Consider the following 19877-nt stretch of genomic DNA (forward strand, 5'->3'; position numbering starts at 1 on the left):
ACGCTGTAACTGTACCAACCTCCACCACTTCCTCTGGCAGCTCATTCCATACACACACAACATTCTGTGTGAAAATGTTGCCCCTTAGATCCCTTTTATATCTTTCCCCTCTTACATTAAACCTATGCCCTCTAGTTTTGGACTCCCCTACCTTGGACAAAAGACCATGGCTGTTCACCCTATCCATGCCCCTCATGATTTCATAAACCTCTATGGTCACCCCTCAGCCATCAAAGCTCCAGGGAAAATAACCCCAGCCTATTTAGTCTCTCTCTCTATAGCTCAAGCCATCCAACCCCAGCAATGTTCTTATAGAGTCATAGAGATGTACAGCATGGAAACAGACCCTTCGGTCCAACCCATCCATGCCGACCAGATATCCCAACCCAATCTAGTCCCACCTAACAGCACCTGGCCCATATTCCTCCAAACCCTTCCTATTCATATACCCATCCAAATGCCTCTTAAATGTTGCAATTGTACCAGCCTCCACCACTTCCTCTGGCAGCTCATCCCATACACGTACCACCCTCTGCGTGAAAAAGTTGCCCCTTAGGTCTCTTTTATATCTTTCCCCCTCTAACCCTAAACCTATGCCCTCTAGTTCTGGACTCCCTCATCCCAGGGAAAAGACTTTGCCTCTTTACCCAAACCATGCCCCTCATAATTTTGTAAACCTCTATAAGGTCACCCCTCAGCCTCCGACGCTCCAGGGAAAACAGCCCCAGCTTGTTCAGCCTCTCCCTACAGCTCAATCCTCCAATCCTGGCAACATCCTTGTGAATCTTTTCTGAACCCTTTCAAGTTCTACAACATCTTCCCGATAGGAAGGAGACCAGAACAGCATGCAATATTCCAACAGTGACCTAACCAATGTCCTGTACAGCCGCAACATGACCTCCCAACTCCTGTACTCAATACTCTGACCAATAAAGGAAAGCATACCAAATGCCTTCTTCACTACCCTATCTACCTGCGACTCCACTTTCAAGGAGCTATGAACCTGCACTTTGTTCAGCAACCTGACTGTTAAGTGTATAAAGTCCTGCTAAGATTTGCTTTCCCAAAATGCCACACCTCACGTTTACCTGAAATAAATTCCATCTGCCACTTCTCAGCCCATTTGCCCAACTGGTCAAGATCCTGTTGTAATCTGAGGTAACCCTCTTCGCTGTCCACTCCACCTCCAATTTTGGTGTCAGCTGCAAACTTACTAACTGTAACTCTTTTTCTAGCATCCAAATAATTTATGTAAATGACAAAACGTAGAGGACCCAGCACCGATCCTTGTGGCACTCCACTGGTCACAGGCCTCCAGTCTGAAAAACAACCCCCCACCACCACCCTCTGTTTTCTACCTTTGAGCCAGTTCTGTATCCAAATGGGTAGTTCTCCCTGCATTCCATGAGATCTAACCTTTCTAATCAGCTTTCCATGGGGAATCTTGTCGAACACCTTACTGAAGTCCACATAGATCATATATACCGCTCTGCCCTCATCAATCCTCTTTGTTACTTCTTCAAAAAACTCAATCAAGTTTGTGAGACATGATTTCCCATACATAAAGCCATGTTGACTATCCCTAATTAGTCCTTGTCTTTCCAAATACATGTACATCCTGTCCCTCAGGATGCCCTCCAGCAACTTGCCCACCACCGACGTCCAGCTCACTGGTCTATAGTTCCATGGCTTGTCCTTACCAACCTTCTTAAACAGTTACACCACATTAGCCAACCTCCAGTCTTCCGGCACCTCACCTGTGATTATCGATGATACAAATATCTCAGTAAGAGGCCCAAGAATCACTTCTCTAGCTTCCCACAGAGTTCTAGGGTACACCTGATCAGGTCCTGGGGATTTATCCACCTTTACCCGTTTCAAGACATCCAGCACTTCCTCCTCTGTAATATGAATACTTTACAAGATGTCACCATCTATTTCCCTACAGTCTATATCTTCCATATCCCTTTCCACAGTACTTACTGATGCAAAATACTCATTTAGTATCTCCCCCATTTTCTGCGGCTCATCATGGAGATTAGAATTGAACACAGTATTCCAAAAGTGGCCTAACCAAAGTCTTGTAAAGCTGCGATATGACACCTCAACTCCTATATTCAATGTACTGACCGATAAAGGCAAGTGTACCATGTTATGAAGCTGTGGGTGGACTACACCTTTAAGAGAGTTAAAAGATAGCAGAACTACATGACAGCACCTAGTGTTCTGACCAAGCTAACAATGTAACATGTGGTCCAGCAGCTAGGGTAGCTGGTTGCCTGGAGACAAAAACAAATTTGAATTAGGCCAATCAATTTAAATTACATCCCAAAAAAACCTAACTCCAATCCAGTTTGAATTTAGTATATTGACAATATTACAAGCTAATGACACAATCCAATGTTTTGGAGTATAAGACCGGAAAAAATTGGACATTGGGACAGAACTGCTAAAAGACCAACAGATGTAGGCTACGAGTCAGAACTCGCTGAGAGACACCTGACTGTAGAAGGAGTTTACACAAAGAAAAACATCAACAACGACCTGGACAGCAAATCTACAAAGGAAGATATAAAGAGAAGATTCGACTGCTGGCTGGTTTTGAAATTTGAATTTTTCAGTAAATCTTAATCGGAGGGTTTATCGGACTGGTATTGTAAAAGGGAAAGTAAAAGATAGGTTAGAGGAAGGTGTAGTAAATAGTTGTTAGTTAGTTATTCTCTGTTATACTTAAAGAAATAAAGTTGTTAATTTTTACGCCAAGTAGTTCTTGACCTCTTGAGCTTTCACAGATTACTGCACGGGATAAATCTTTTCGGTGTTGCTGGTTTAAATTAAGCAAGAGGGTTTACCCCATGACGTAACAACCAAATGCCTTCTTCACCAGCCTGTCTACCTGTGATTCCACCTTCCTGCATCCCAAGGTCTATTTCTTTGGCAACATTACCTAGAAAAGTCTTGCCCTGATCTGCCTTTCCAAAATGAAACATCTCACCTTTATCTGAATTAAACTCCATCTGCCACTTCTCAGCCCATCAGTCCATCTGAGCAAGGTTCCCGTTGTACTGAGATAATCTTCTTCACTGCCCACTACACCACCAATTTTAGTGTCATCAGCAAACTTACTAACCATACCTCCTATGTTCACACCCAAATCATTTATATAAATGACAAAAACCAGTGAACCCAGCACCAATCCTTGAAGCACACCAATGGTCAAAGCCCTCAAGTCCGAAAAGCACCACCACCCTATGTCTCCTACCTGCAAGCCAATTTTGCTAGCTCTTCCTGGATCTAACCATTTTACCATACGGAACCTTGTCAAATGCCTTGCGGAAGTCTACATGGACAACGTCCACCGCTCTGCCTTCATCATCTTTTTTGTTTATGCATTTATGACTCATTTCAGCTGGAATTTTTCTGTCTCTTTCAAAAGCACAGATTGCTTCAGCATAGAAGGAGGCCAATTAGCCAATCCCATCCACACCTCCTCTCTGAATGACCAATTCACTTTGTGCTAAACCCCTGCTTTATCCCCATTCTCTGCAAACTCTCCATTTTCAGATATTATGGTTATATGACAAAAGGATTAATAAGACCAAAAAATTAAATTCATCAGTAAAATTAAAATGGAAATGAAAGCCAGTTCTGTGTATCTGCATCAAATCATTTCAAGTCTGGTGCTGGTTGAAACCAGCAATGCTTCAACCATGCTTTCTCCTCCTATGAAGCGGCTTATCTTACGAACACATGCCAAAGCCAAGACTTCCTATTACAAGCCAAACTATCAGAGCAAACAATAGCAAAAATATCAATGTCTAAAATATGATGAATGAAAAAATGTGCAGATTTTGACAGTAAACATTCAAGTTCTGCTACAGAGGGCCTCAGTTACACAAACTTGGCACTGTTCCAGACACCCAGCTACTATAAAACTATTTCAATTCCCATTAAAAACTTTTATATTGCATTTGCTTCTTGTAGTCTTTGATGTTTAGCATAATGCTTTTCCAACAAACTCGCAAAGGTCCTTTCAACACATGGCTTCAGTCGTTACTCTTCACAATCTGTGACTGCAATCTATTACCACAACAATCTGCCATATGTTCCATCATATTTTCTGTAGCCTTACACATTTTTTCATACAATCAGAGTACAATTGAAAGTATCTCTAAAACTTGCCAAAACATTAATCAATGAGATGAAAATGGAAAAGTATGCATACCTAAAAATCAAAACTGTAAAAGAAATTGCTAAATTGCTTAACCTCCATTTATTTTTGGACTGAATTCATTTTTTGCAAAATTTCTGGCTTCAGGAGTAAATCATTTTCTTTTCACCAGAAGAAGTTAATTGCAATATTAAGAACATATGGGAGAAGGAACTTAATAGAATTAAAATCTAGCCCAGTAAGAACAAACAAACCATTACAATGGCAAGAGTCTGTTCCATCCACCAAGAGATATTCAGTTTGAACATTGATCTAACTACTAGAATATCAGTACAACACATGGGAGTGAATTACCATCTTCATAAACATGTTAAATTGACCACTCAGTAATTTCACTGGGGCACGTCCAATCAATAATATAGCACAAAACAGGATACAAACACCAAGCAAGACTGCACAAACAAGTGATGTACAATCTAAGGTCCGCTAATAATAAATGGCTACATTAGGTTCAGACTTTTATTTCTCCAATGCAAGGATTAAATAAATGCCAGTTAAGTACTGTATATTCATAAATATATATCCATAAATCTGGTTGCAAAGTCATTGACCTTTTACCCTTATATGAGAGAAACAGGAAAAAGCACATACCTGCTTGTGAGTGTTCAGCTGGCTTACTTTTCTTCTTCTGTTTCAGATCATAGTTTAAAGGGGAAGTGGGCAGCAAAGATGATCTAAACAAAAGATTTGCTGATCAGTACCAGCTGCCAAAAAAGTGACTGATGGAGCACATATTATCAAAGAATAAAATAATTTATTATTTGTTTTAAAGTATGTAATACATAGTGAAAAGTACAGCCAGGCTAAATAAACTGAAAGGAAAGTTTATTCAAGATCAACTGGTGTTATGATTTCAGCTGATTTTAATACAGGAGTAGCCTGGTCCCAAAGTGTAACCTGGCTTGATGGATCATGAGATTTACTTTTACAATTTGGTTACTGTGATGTTCAGTGACTGAACATATTCACACAAGGCTGTCAATGTACTTTCAAGAAAAAAAACATAAATTTATTGCACCAAGAAAACCAAACATATACAATATTTAAGATAATTTGTAAAGATCTTACCAATAGCTGCAAGAAGATTCAACCCTTATTCCTAGAAATATCTTTTACAGATACTCAACCCCAATGAGGTATTATTCCTATCTTAACTTATTAACTTCTTACTGAACTGATGAGATTGTAAGTGCTTCATTTCAAATTTCTGTATCATCAGATGTGTTTTTCATTGTTACTCTCTTTCCCTGAGATACAAAGACAAACTCACTGACCTTTCCTAATTGAGCATTAAGAAAAGCCCTGTCTACTTGAACTACTAAAGACTCCTTTGACCTCTTTCCAACTCTGATTGCACGGAGACTTCTTCCTAGCTCTGAAGTCGACGACAAACTAAACTGTCATTCTACTAAGATGAAACTTTTTTTCACAGGTGAAAGCTGCTTATGGCCCTTGACCTGTCTTTCTGCACGAATAGAAGCTTAACTTTATAAACACTTCATCAATTAACTTCCCAAGTATCTAACTAGTCTTTTAACTTAAGTCACATGCTTTCTTGGAAATGGTGTTTGAACTCCCAAGACAAAAAATGTCTCCTTCACAGAACTATGTCATTTACGTCAGAATCTACAATTCCAAATGATAATAACAAGTATGAATTTTGTCACACTGGTTATGCAATACATGACAGATAAGCAAATGGAAGTAATACAATTGAAAAGATAGGAATAACACAGTTACTTAAAACTTTAAACACCTTTAATCTTTCTACACTTTCCCATTCTTTCCTGTTCAATTTTAACTTGAAGTAAATTTCGATTTCAGTTTTTCCCAGGTTTTGTTAAGAATTTAATATTCTTGAGGAGGAGGATCATTTCACAGCTGCCTGACTAAAAATGTTCAGGCCACCCACAGGATCACTGCAAACAAGCAATGGTGTGGAAGCAGACTATCCTTCCAGAGCACATCCTGGTCTCAAATTCCTAACAGCCTTATAGCAGAAAACAAGATAGTTCTCCCTTCCTCATTTAGGTGCTTTCATCACAGATAAAAATAGTATACAAAAATGCTAAACCTTTAGTTTTCAGATACTGCTACATTTAAGTTTTTGTCTTGTTATGCAATGGCTTGTTTGTTGTTTAGTAATCTACACAAATTACCATAGTGCACTTCACCTAAAATATGAAAAGCATATTAAGTTATAGCATACATAGTGAATGTGTTTAAGTTTTCAAAATCTTTTTCATAATATCTAGTGAAGAACTGTTTTACCTGGCAATGATACTAAGTGGTTCCTCCTCGTTGCTATATTGCAGACACATTTTTGCAAGTTCAAGCATATGAACTTCCAGTAAAGCAATATGTTTTCCAAACATGGAAGCGAGGAGACAGAAAACCTGTCGGAGTAAAACTAATTGAATTCCAATAGAGGTACATGTTCAAAAATTGCAGTAAAATGTTTCCTTCTTGAAGTACATTTTATCACATACAAATGTTGAGTATTTCGATCATCAGAAAAAATACTTTTACAGATTGTGCAATGACTAGGCATAAGTGAAAATCTAATATGCGTGCAAGAACGCCAGCCTAGATTTTTCTGATTTGGGACTTTCCGTCCATCTCAAAGAGATACTTCTAACTGCTCCAGCCTCAGAATCTCTACTATGCTTTCTTGCGCACTTTCCAGGCTTCCAGAACTGGGAGTCTAGCCAGAGATTTGCTTCATTGCAATTCGGAGATGAAAAGGCAACATGTTCCTGCTGTGGCAACACAGGCAATTTTTGCACAGGCTTTGCAGTCGGAAAAATATGTCACAGCAAGGCTAGATGTCTGGAATTAACAGGTATCCTAATGATGTTATAGTGTGAAATGTCGGAAATGTGACATCTGACATAACTAGTTGTCCTGACACAACTACATTGGAAAACCTCTCTCTCATTACTTTTAAAACAGTCAGTAATTCAACATGCGTAAAAAAAGTCAGGCTAAAATACTTATTCATGATGAAATGTCTATCTGTGATAACTAAATCAATGATAGTCAAATGTTAATAATTTTTATTTTCATATTTGTACACATACATCTGTCACATTGTCAAACCAGTTTTAAAACAGCATTGCTACATACTAAACTTGGTGTGAGGTATATTAAGCCTTAAACTAGCTTTTCTTCCCATGTTCCAAAATTTTTCTTCAGGAGGATACGATGATCCAGCAAACAGGAATTTTACTGAAGCGAATTCCTCCAATTGATGCAAGAAATCACCATTCTCTATAATATACAAGAACACACAAAATCTGGTCTCTGGGATAATCCAAAGATGAAGAATCATTCCTGGTCTGCTTGATTAAAGTTTATTTTCAGTGTATCTTTTAGGCTTGTGTATATATGATTTTGGCTGACACACTTGTACAAATACTGCCCAAAAACATAAGTATTTTTGTCTTTTTTTAAGGATAGTACACTGGCTCAAATATTTATGAAGTCAAAACAATTCCAGAGCCTTAAAAAAAGCGCTAACTAAATTGGTGTGAATTCACAGTCAAGCTAATAAAAGCACTTAGCAAAAGGTTCTGTGAACTGAAATTAATTGCTGGCTTTGCTTCATTGGTATCTTTAAGTAGTTATAATACCTTGTTCTGGTGTGATCAGCTATGTCAAAGTCTGAATATTTACTTGGACAAGATTAAGAAACAAAGTGTTTGAAGCCTCTGTAATTGATGGTTTGATGGTTGATATGATTGACCCTTTAAATGCTGCACATTTTTAAGGAAGATTTATGAATGGATGTTCTTCTTTATCAGCAATTCCAAACTTGTCATTGTTGTTATTGTCATTGCTTTTGTATATAGTGCATACTGAATGAATGGGAACACAATGCATGAATTGCCAAGGGCGGCATGAAGAATGACATGAAAAGGCTGGGGACACGGGTTAGTATGGGCAATAGGAGGAGCCTATAGCAATAGGACTAGCTGTGAGGGGTGCATGAGTCGGCATGGAGAATATAACAGGCCATGGGGGATTGATTGGAGGCTGTGAGTTGGCATGCAAGAGGAGGATTATGGTGAAGTTTGAGTCCCCAGCAGACAGCATTACGACACTGATACATAATTTATATGGTAAATATGGCATATACAATATTAAAATAATATATATTATTCATTTCCTATTAGAGAGATTTCTAAGTATTTTCTCTTGCCTTGTTAGTGTTTCTGCTTCCTATTGCATATGAGCCAGCTGTCTGAATGCTTAAACCTAGATGATCTGAAATAAAACACTTTATGTTATTAATGAGCTGAGACTTTTAAGCATCTTGAATCAAAAAAAGGTGTGAAAGACAACAAATTATTTTGGTAAACCTGGAAATAGTTCAGCACTGAAGTAATTAAAATAGAATCATAATAATTAAGAACTGAATAGATTATGAAAAGATACACAAAGTATATAAAAGTTACCTTCAAAATGGAGAGCAGCATCAATTTCTCCAGTGGCCAAATTAATATTGAATAAACCATTTATAGTCCCTACCCATAAGCTGCTAGAGCTTTCGGGTGTAAAACTGTAACAGAAAGCAAACAATTACAAGTAAAAAGTTTAAATGACCAAAAAGAAATCAGCAAAATCAAAGAATTGTGTCATGCTACAGGACAGAAAGAAGTGATGCTTGCCTGCGCAGGTCTTTTGAAAGACCAATCTAATTAGTTCCATTTATGAGGACTATACTAAAATGGTGGGCACACATGATTGACATTGTCATGACCCTGGTGGGAATAGTGCACTGGAAATCAAGCTTCATTATTCCATGAATCATCATAACTTGAAATATGACTAATTTAATAATTAGGATGGATAATGTCTGACTATGACCACAAACTCTGATAAAGCCAAGTACAAAACTGTATTTATTATAATAAACTTGTTCTCTAATATGAGAGAAACATATTATCAATCACTCACGCAAACTTAAATTATGCCCCTCTAAGTCCAAACACACACACATCGAAACATTTGTGCAAGAAAGGCATAAAGTCTGTGGATTAAAGTCCAGAACAAAAGGGCGGAATGAGGTGACTTTCCTCACAGTTCATTTTTTGTTTTTTGGCAATGAAGTCATGGTGTTGCTGACTGGAGCAATCCCCAATTCAGCAGTCAGTCAGATGGATTCAGGCCTTGGCTTGAATTAGATGGTTTTTCTTCCTTCCTGCAAAGCTTTTCATTGTTATTTCTGTTTCAATTAAGAGACGGAGAGCGCAATTTCATTTGCTGCAAGCGTTTTGGAGGTCAATGCCTCAACTCATCTCTCTTCTAATAATTTCCCAATTTATTCCCAATGTTCAAACATTTTATTTTATACTGCACTGAAGCAGGAATGTTAGAAATGTAGCGGTTTGTAGCTACTTTGTCAATGTTACTGAAAAATAGGTAAGGGGTTGACATGTTTGCAAACCACTAATTTGTTTAAATCATCTATCATTATGAGGAATTAGAATCTTAGAATCCCCACAGTATGGAAGCAGACCATTCGGCTCATCATGGAACAGTTTGGAACATCCATACTGACTGTCCAAAGAACATCCCAACACCCTACCCTATCCTTGCAACACCGTATTTTCCACAGCTAGTCAACCACACATTCCTGGACACTATGGGCAATTTAGCAAGGCCAATCCATCTAACCTGCACATCTTTGGACTGTGGATGGAAACTGGAGCACCTGGAGGACACCCATGCCGACACAGGGAGAACGTACAACAGACAGTTGCCCGAGGATGGAATCAAACCCGAGTCCCTGGTGCTGTGAAACAGCAGTGAGCCACCCTGCTGCCCCAAACCGAATAAACAATGTCTCACAAATATCATCCTTTGTCACTCTTAGTAATCTGGACTAGGTACTCTATCATAGCCAGTCAGAATATACAGAGGCTAATGTCATAAAGAACATCCATCAGTTGCGTGGTAATTGTGGATAAATGAAATTGTAGATGCTGGTACAATTAGATCTGAATATTTTGTATCAAACAATGCACAGAATCTGACAGGGAGGTGCATGTGGTTATCTGGACAGACTTGGGAGTGCAAGGTTAGACTGCTGCCCCTCGGTGCAGCAATGTCCCACTCTCTGGATCTGCTGCCACAACGCTATGAGTTCCAAGAGCACCAAAGCTTGGTAGTGAAAACTGCCAGGACTGCAACAGTCCCAAGAAGAAAGCCGAATGGAACCCTGAACCTGGGCAAGACAGAACAGCATTAGGACAAAGGGTTTGGCCACCTTATGAAGGGGCACAATGGGCTAGAAAGATGGGTTTTAAAGTCCATGCAAGGAGAAAGGATGAAGAGATACAAATTTCCAGGGGCTGTCGCAATGCACACAGGGCACCCTCTGAAGACTGCACCCACTCTCCTTTTCCACACTTCTTAAAATTTGGGCCACCAGCTCACCTGCTAATGCCAACAGTATTATGGTGGGGGCAGGGTAATATTGGGGTCAATTGAGTTTTTACACAAACTCAATACTTTCTTTTTTAAACCAGCATCTATTAGCAAATGAGTGAAAATACATACCTTGAATCCTTTTTCAGTAAACTATTTAATAAATATTCACAATGAGACATTCTGAGGATTGGAAGTTCAATGCATGCACGTGGTCCATTTTCCAAATTATTACCATTAAGGTAGGATGAAGAATAGTGAAGATTCTTGCAATTCCTGAGGCTGTTAATACTCTCAACATCTGTAAATTTAAATAAAATTAACAAAAGGGATAAAATGTGAATATGGAAGTTAGAAATGAAAACTATTAATTCTAATGCTAACCAATACTGGTTGTGCTGTATAATACAACATAGAAAATGTGAAAAACCTTTTTTTAGCTAATTATTTAGCAGTGAAGCCTACTATATTTCCAGCTTTGGTCATGCATACGTTAACGTATCTCAAAGAGAGAGACTCTGCCCAGTAAAATGTACATGTTCATTCTCTGAATATATCTTAACCAGAAGGGACACTGTGGTATAATCGTAACGTCATTGGAATAGATTCTGAGGTTAATGCTCCAGGGATAGGGATCTACATCCCACTATGGCAGTTAGTGGAATTTAAATTCAGTTAATAAAAATCTGAAAATGAAAGCTAGTCTTGTGAAACAATTATTGAGTGTCATAAAAACTGATCTGGTTCACAAATGGTAAGGAGATCTGCTTGCCTAGTCTGTGATTTCAAACCTGCAACAATGGTTCACTGCTAACAGCATCTGAAATGCCCGAGCAAACCAGTCACTTCAAGGGCAATTATAAGACATAGGAGTGGAAGTAAAGCCATTCAGACCATCGAGTCCACTCCGCCATTCAACTATGGCTGATGGGCACTTCAACTCCACTTAGCCGCACTCTCCCTGTAGCCCTTAATTCCTTGTGAGATCAAGAATTTATCCATCTCTGCCTTTGAAGACATTCAATGGCCCAGCCTCCAGTGCGTTCCGTGGCAATGAATTCCAAAGGCCCACCATTCACTGGCTGAAGAAATGTCTCCTCAATTCCATTCTAAATTGACCCGCTCTAATTCTAAGGCCCAGAGGTCCTAGTCTCCTTGTCTAATGGAAACAACTTCCCAGCATCCACCCTTTGTAAGCCATGCATTATCTTGTAAGTTTCTATTAGATCTCCCCTTAACCTTCTAAACTCTAATGAATACAATTCCAGGATCCTTAGCCAATCATCGTATGTTAGGCCTACCATTCCAGGGATCATCCATGTGAATCTCCGCTGGATATGCTCCAGTGCCAGAATGTCCTCGCTGAGGTAGGGGGAGGGGGGACCAACATTGGACACTATATTCTAAATGGGGCCTAACTAGAGCTTTATAAAGTCTCAGTAGTACATCACTACTTTTACATTACAACCTTCTTGAGATAATTAAAACATTACATTTGCTTTCTTAACCACGGACTCAACCTGCAGTTCAACCTTCAGAGAATCCTGGACTAGCACTCCCAGATCCCTTTGTACTTTGGCTTTATTAATTTTCTCACCGTTTAGAAAATAGTCCAGGCCTGTATTCTTTTTTCCAAAGTGCAAGACCATGTGTTTGATCACGTTGAATTTCATCAGCCATTTCCTGGACCACTCTTCTAAACTGTCTAAATCTTTCTGCAGCCTCCTCACCTCCTCAGAACTACCTGCTTGTCCACCTAACTTCATATCATCAGCGAACTTCGCCAGAATGCCCCCAGTCCCTTCATCCAGATCATTAATATATAAAGTGAACAGCTGCGGCCCCAACACTGAACCCTGCAGGACACCAATTGTCACTAGAATCTATTCCGAAAAATAACCTTTTATCCCAACTCTCTGCCTTCTGTCAGACAGCTAATCCTCAATCCATGCCAGTAGTTCACCTCGAACACCATCCACTGGGTTCCCCTGGTCTAACCTACTTGATAAAAACAATGACTGCAGATGCTGAAAACCAAATACTGGATTAATGGTGCTGGAAGAGCACAGCAGTTCAGGCAGCATCCAACGGGCAGCGAAATCGACGTTTCGGTCAAAAGCCCTTCATCTAACCTACTTGATACCTCTTCAAAGAATTCTAACAGGTTTGTCAGGCATGACCTCCCCTTACTAAATTCATGCTGACTTGTTCTAATCCAACTGTGCACTTCCAAGAATTTAGAAATCTCATCCTTAACGATGCATTCTAGAATTTTACCTACAACCAAGGTTCGGCTAATTGGCCTGTTAACTTTTCATTTTTTGTGTTGATACTTTCTTGAACAAGGGGGTTACAACAATGATTTCCCAAACATTTGGGACTTTCCCTGACTCCAATGATTTTTGAAAGATCACAACCAATGCCTCTGCTATTTCTTCAGCCACCTCCCTCAGAACTCCAGGATGTACACCATTGAGGCCAGAAGATTAATCAATTTTTAGATCTTTAAGCTTTTCTCGCACTTTCTCTTTTGTAATGGCTACCATACTCAACTCTGCCCCCGACTCTCCTTAATTGTTGGGATATTACTCAAAGTACTTATTATGTTCTTCAGCTATTTCCTTATCTCCCAGCACTAGCCTTCCTGCATCAATTTGGAGCGGCCCAATCTCTATTTTTGCCTCTCGTTTGTTTCTTATGTATTGAAAGAAACTTTTACTATTATTTCTAATATTACTAGCTAGCCTACTTTCATATTTGATCCTCTCATTTCCTAATTACTTTGTTATCCTCTGTTTGTTTTTGTAGACTTCCCAATTTTCTGATTTCCCAGTGCTCTTGGCCACTTTATAGGCTCTCTCTTTTTCTTTGATACATTTCCTGACATCATTTGTCAGCCTTGGCTGTCTAATTCCCCCCACCCCCTGATAACCTTTCTTTTGTTTGGGATGAACCTCTGTACTGTGTCCTCAATTACACCCAGAAACTCCTGCCATTGTTTTTCTACTGTCTTACCGTTAGGCTCTGCTTCCAGTTGATTTTCGTCAGTTCCTCTCTCATGCCCCTGTAATTACCTTTATTTAACTGTAACACCATTACATTCAATTTTGCCTTCTTTCTTCTACACTGCAGATTGAAATCTACCATATTATGATCGCTGCCTCCGAAGTGTCCCCTTACTTTTAAGATCTTTAATAAAGTCTGGCATATTACATAACACTAAGTTCAGAATAGACCATAAGACCATAAGACATAGGAGTGGAAGTAAGGCCATTCGGCCCATCGAGTCCACTCCGCCATTCAATCATGGCTGATGCGCATTTCAGCTCCACTTGCCAGCGTTCTCCCCGTAGCCCTTAATTCCTCTAGACAACAAGAATCTATCAATCTCGGCCTTGAAGACATTTAGCGTCCCGGCTTCCACTGCACTCCGTGGCAATGAATTCCACAGGCCCACCACTCTCTGGCTGAAGAAATGTCTCCGCATTTCCGTTCTGAAATGACCCCCTCTAATTCTAAGGCTGTGTCCACGGGTCCTAGTCTCCTCGCCTAACAGAAACAATTTTCTAGCATCCACCTTTTCAAAGCCATGTATTATTTTGTACGTCTCTATTAGATCTCCCCTTAATCGTCTAAACTCCAACGAATACAACCCCAGTATCCTCAGCCGTTCCTCATATGCTAGACCTGTCATTCCAGGGATCATCCGTGTGAATCTCCGCTGGACACGTTCCAGTGCCAGTATGTCCTTCCTGAGGTGTGGGGACCAAAACTGGACACAGTACTCCAAATGGGGCCTAACCAGAGCTTTATAAAGTCTTAGTAGTACATCTCTGCTTTTATATTCCAACCCTCTTGAGATAAGAGACAACATTGCATTCGCTTTCTTAATCACAGACTCAACCTGCATGTTTACCTTTAGAGAATCCTCGACTAGCACTCCCAGATCCCTTTGTGCTTTGGCTTTATTAAGTTTCTCACCATTTAGAAAGTAGTCCATTCCTATATTCTTTTTGCCAAAGTGCAAGACCTCGCACTTGCTCACGTTAAATTCCATCAGCCATTTCCTGGACCACTCTCCCAACCTGTCTAGATCCTTCTGTAGCCTCCCCACTTCCTCAGTACTACCTGCCTGTCTACCTAACTTTGTATCATCGGCAAACTTCGCTAGAATGCCCCCGGTTCCCTCATCCAAATCATTAATATATAATGCGAACAGCTGTGGCCCCAGCACCGAACCCTGCGGGACACCGCTCGTCACCGGCTGCCATTCTGAAAAAGAATCTTTTATCCCAACTCTCTGCCTTCTGTTAGATAGCCAATCCTCAATCCATCCCAGCAGCTCACCTCGAACACCATGGGCCCTCACCTTGCTCAGCAGTCTCCCGTGTGGCACCTTATCAAAGGCCTTTTGAAAGTCCAGATAGACCACATCCACTGGGTTCCCCTGGTCTAACCTACTTGTTACCTCTTCAAAAAATTCCAACAGGTTTGTCAGGCATGACCTCCCTTTACTAAATCCATGTTGACTTGTTCTAATCAGACTCTGCTCTTCCAAGAATTTAGAAACCTCATCCTTAATGATGGATTCTAGAATTTTACCAACAACCGAGGTTAAGCTGATTGGCCTATAATTTTCCATCTTTTGCCTTGATCCTTTCTTGAACAAGGGGGTTACTACAGCCATCTTCCAATCGTCCGGGACCTTTCCTGACTCCAGTGACTCTTGAAAGATCTCAACCAATGCCTCTGCTATTTCCTCAGCAACCTCTCTCAGAACTCTAGGGTGTATCCCATCGGGGCCAGGAGATTTATCAATTTTAAGACTTTTTAACTTTTCTAGCACTATCTCTTTCGTAATGGCAACCATACTCAACTCAGCCCCGTGACACCCTTTAATTTTTGGGATATTAATAGCCTGCTCCCTTGGGGGCTCCATCACAAGCGGCTCCAAAAAGCGATCCTGTAAACATTCCATGAATTCCCTTTCTTTGGATCTACCAGCAACATTATTCACCCAGTCCACCTGCACATTGAAGTCCCCCATGATCACTGTGACATTGCCTTTCTGACATGCCCAATGTATTTTCTGGTTACTCTTGCACCCCTGGTCTTGACCACTGCTGGGAGGTCTATACATAACTCCCATTCTGTTTTTTTTTTGCCTTTGTGGTTCCTCAACTCCACCCACACTGACTCTACATCATCCGACCCGATGTCATTCAGTGCCATAGATTTAATTTCATTCTTAATTAACAAGGCAACCTGGCCCCTCTGCCCACCTTCCTGTCTTTTCGGTAAGTTGGAAATCCTTGGATGTTTAACTGCCAGTCCTGAACCCCTTGCAATCACGTCTCTGTGATGCCTACCACATCATAATCATTCACGATGATTGGTACCGTTAATTCATCTACTTAGTTCCAAATACTACGAGCATTCAGGTAAAACGCCTTAATGCTAATTTTCTTATCATCATGATTTCCATCATCTCTAGTAATATGTCCTAAGTTATCCTTCCTTTCTGCTTCATTCCTAGTCTTCCTTGAACTTAAACCCTGCACACATGCTAACCTGCTGCTTATCTTTCTACCTGACTCCATACTCCCTGTCGCTTTCTCTTTCCCTTCTCCCTGACTCACAAGTTTAAAGTCCTAGTGACCATCTATTTATCCTTTTCACCAGAACACTGGTTCCAGGTCGGTTCAGGTGGAGACCGTCCCATCAGTACAGATTGCCCCGGTTCAAAACTGATGCCAATATCCCGTGAAATGGAATCCCTCTTTCCCACACTAATCTCTTAGCCATGTGTTTACTTCCCTAATTTTATTATCCCATGCCAATTAGCACGTGGCTTGGGCAGTAATCCCGAGATTATGACCCTTGAGGGCCTGTTCTTCAATTTCTTTCTAAGTGATTGATACTCCCCAAACAGGTCCTCCTTCCTAGCCTTCCCTATGTTATTAGCGCAACGTGGACCACAACAACTGAATCTTCTCCCTCCCGCTCCAGTATCCTTTCAAGCTGGTTGGAGATGTCCTTCATCCTGGAACAGGGCAGGCAACACACCATGCTGGATTCCCGATCCAGCTCGCAAAGGATACTATCTGTCCTCCTAATTATAGAATCCCTATATTGGATGGGCTTGCCTAGTCAGCAACACATCTGTGGCAGGATTTTTAAAACATTTGTCATAACAACATTTACTTAATTATAAATAAAAACCAAAAGAACTGCCGATGCTGTTATCAGAAACAAAAACAGAAATTGCTGGAAAAGCTCAGCAGTTCTGCCAGTCTCTGTGGAGAGAAATTAGAGTTAGCATTTCGGGTTAAGTGACCTTTTCTCAGTTCTGAATTTAATCTGTCATCTATCAAACCATTTCCAACTATATCTAAATTATTCTGCAGGTCATTCCACTGAATCATGGAGGCATTATCTTCATTGTCCTGTATCAGCTGCAAATTTAGTCACACTGAGCTCAAGATGATTTATAATGTTATCCCTTGTGTTTAGGTTTCCACTATTCAAGGACTGTCGAACTACAGCTTCGTTCACTATTTTATCATGGGCAGCGTGAGGAAGGAGGTCCCAAGTCTACCTCGTCTAAAAAGGGAAATCAAATCCCATATCTTTGATGCGTTTCAGAACCACATTCTATCCATCCAGCTAATTGGGTAACTATCCCTCCCCCAAATAAAGATATTAGACAAAATAACATGGCTGGACTGAGTGAGATTAGAATAATCAAATCTAGTTAAATACCTGAATTCTCTGATAATCTGACTTTCCGTTGGATCTTGCAGTAATATTTCTGCTGTTCTTTCACTAAGTCAATGTGCAGCACACGACGACACTGTTGCCCATGTAACAAAGTGAAAACATCTAGCTGCAAGAAGCAAACTAGAATTAATTAACAAAATATAAACTATGAACAGATGTAGCCAAAGTTATTATGCTAATAAGTATTTGTTTCTTAAGTTGTAAATAGAGACTAACTTGAAAAACTACTGAGATTGCCATGCTTTAAGAAGCTTTATGGTAAAACCACTTGATTTTTCTCTTCCCATTCTATATAGTTAACTCAGTTCCTCCAGCAGCATTACCAGAATGATAATACTTAAAGGTATTTTGTTTATTTTAAACATTTGTTCTGTACATCCATCATACCTGGGTTTGCTGACTTTTATTGGCTCCACTGAAGTAGTGCCTCAATTTTAAAATTCTTCACCTTGTTTTCAAATTCCTGCATAGTCTCAGCCCCCTCCCTTACTCTATAATCTCCTTCTTGTCCACAAACATTGAAATCTCTTCATTCTTCCAATTTTGGCCTCTACAGCAACTCCCATGTGTTATTATTCCACCACTGGTGGTTGGGCCTTAAGCTCCCTGAAGTCTTAAGCTTTGGAATTTCCTCCCTAAATCTCAGTTAGTTTTCTCTCCTTTAAGGGCATTCTTAAAAACCTAGACACTTGACCAAGCTTTTGACATCTATGCTAATAAAACCTAACATACTCAAATCCCATTTTATTATATAATGCATCTGTTCAGTTAAGCATCTTGGGACATTTCAACATTGCAGGTATTATGGGTTGTTGTAAATCATTAAGGGATGTCATGACATTGCGAAAGGCACCATATACATGCATATTATTCTTCTTTTGTATCACTGGAAGGAAATTTTAGCATAAATATAAGCCAGTATTGAAAACAGCAATTCCCCAACACAGGCACTTTCCAGCTGATGTGCACAACTAAATGTTGTGCTGAATCATGTTCTTTCCTACAAAATTACTAAATGATTAATCATTTGATGCATGAATGACTTCAGCCAAGGACCTCACAATATAATGTGTTCAACAAAAATGTCAATCTTTACCCATATTCTTGGGTTCTTTCATTGTAAGTGAAAACATTGTATGCGGTTGAAAGGAATCATGCTGGTAGTTGGAAGTGATGGGCAAATTCAAAATAAGGTCGTACGGGCTTTGATGAAGACAGAGTAGCAAGTCTTTTTGATTTATTTCTAGAAAATAAATATGACTGATTGGTTTGGCTTAAATACTTGCTTTTCAATCCATGTGTTTTATTTTAAATCAACTTCTGCTTACTTATATTCACCATCTACTTTGTTAGCTGTTTTTAAGAATGGAGGTGAGCATAAATGAAAGGCATTCAGTACTACTTTGCAAAAATTAAACAATTCCATGATGTCAATTTTCATATTATCTGTTCCACTGTGATATGTTACAATTTTATGAAAATGAAACTTCAGCTGAATTAAGTCACAAGAACAATACATATTTTACATAAGGTGCAATTGCCTGAATAGAAATATAACAGCACAAGTAGACATTGGTTAGACATAAAAAGGCAGATAAATAGAAGTAAATTACAGGTTACATTGAAGATCGAAAACAAATTTGATACAGCTCTAGACTTATACAAAGGACATCTGGCATGGCAAGAAACTATATTAGCAGTTCTCCAAACGAAATTCTGAAAATTATTCCTCCTACCTGTCCATTAGCAGAGCCAGTAATAAACTGATTAACTCTGTTGTCCATGCACAAGCTTAATAGAGGGGAGCCTAGATATAAATGAAATACTTCAGGCTTATATCAGGAAGTATATCATCAAACATACAGCTTAGAAATAGTTGCACATTAAATAATCCACACATCTGGGGTGACCTTATAGAAGTTTATAAAATTATCAGAGGCACAGATAGGGTGAATAGATAAGGTCTTTCCCCTGGCATGGGAGAGTCCAAAGCTAGAGGGCCAAGGTTCAAGGTGACAGGGGAAAGATTTAAAAGGGACCCAAGGGACAGAGGGTGGTATGCATACGCATTGATGTCAGAGAAAGTAGTAGATGTTGGTACAATTATAACATTTAAAAGGCATCTGGATAGGTACATGAATAGGAACGGTTTAGAGGGATATGAGACAAATGCTGGCAAATGGGACTAGATTAATTTAGGATATCTGGTCAGCATGGACAAGTTGGATCAAAGAGTCTGTTTCTGTGCTGTACAACTCCATGATTCTATCTTTGCTGATGAAAAATTTAATAAGACTGATGAATACTTACCTGATAAAACTGATGACTGATAGAGTAACACATTCCTGGTGAGATCCCAAACCTTACATAAAAAACAGAAACGTCATTGCGACAAAATAATGTTTGTTACGCTGCACAGCAATATGTTGCCAAA

At 39.6% G+C, this 19877-nt stretch overlaps 1 protein-coding gene across 7 annotated transcripts in view; it reads right to left on the reverse strand.

Annotated features, from left to right (window-relative positions):
• Positions 1–19877, reverse strand: part of wdr27 (WD repeat domain 27) — a 491161-nt gene that overhangs the window by 450131 nt on the left and 21153 nt on the right. For all 7 annotated transcript variants that reach the window (XR_011961786.1, XM_072580377.1, XM_072580375.1 and 4 more), the window contains 8 exons: positions 19754–19805; positions 19180–19250; positions 17426–17549; positions 10796–10964; positions 8689–8792; positions 8433–8497; positions 6503–6627; positions 4823–4905 (listed from right to left, as the gene is read on the reverse strand). Coding sequence is in view for 6 of the 7 variants with exons in the window: in XM_072580377.1 (XP_072436478.1) it covers positions 4823–4905; positions 6503–6627; positions 8433–8497; positions 8689–8792; positions 10796–10964; positions 17426–17549; positions 19180–19250; positions 19754–19805 (793 nt within the window). In the remaining variant the exon portion in view is untranslated. The remainder of the gene's footprint in view (positions 1–4822; positions 4906–6502; positions 6628–8432; positions 8498–8688; positions 8793–10795; positions 10965–17425; positions 17550–19179; positions 19251–19753; positions 19806–19877) is intronic.

This window comes from Chiloscyllium punctatum, chromosome 11 (genome assembly GCF_047496795.1).
Source record: "Chiloscyllium punctatum isolate Juve2018m chromosome 11, sChiPun1.3, whole genome shotgun sequence".
Taxonomy (NCBI): Eukaryota; Metazoa; Chordata; class Chondrichthyes; order Orectolobiformes; family Hemiscylliidae; genus Chiloscyllium; species Chiloscyllium punctatum.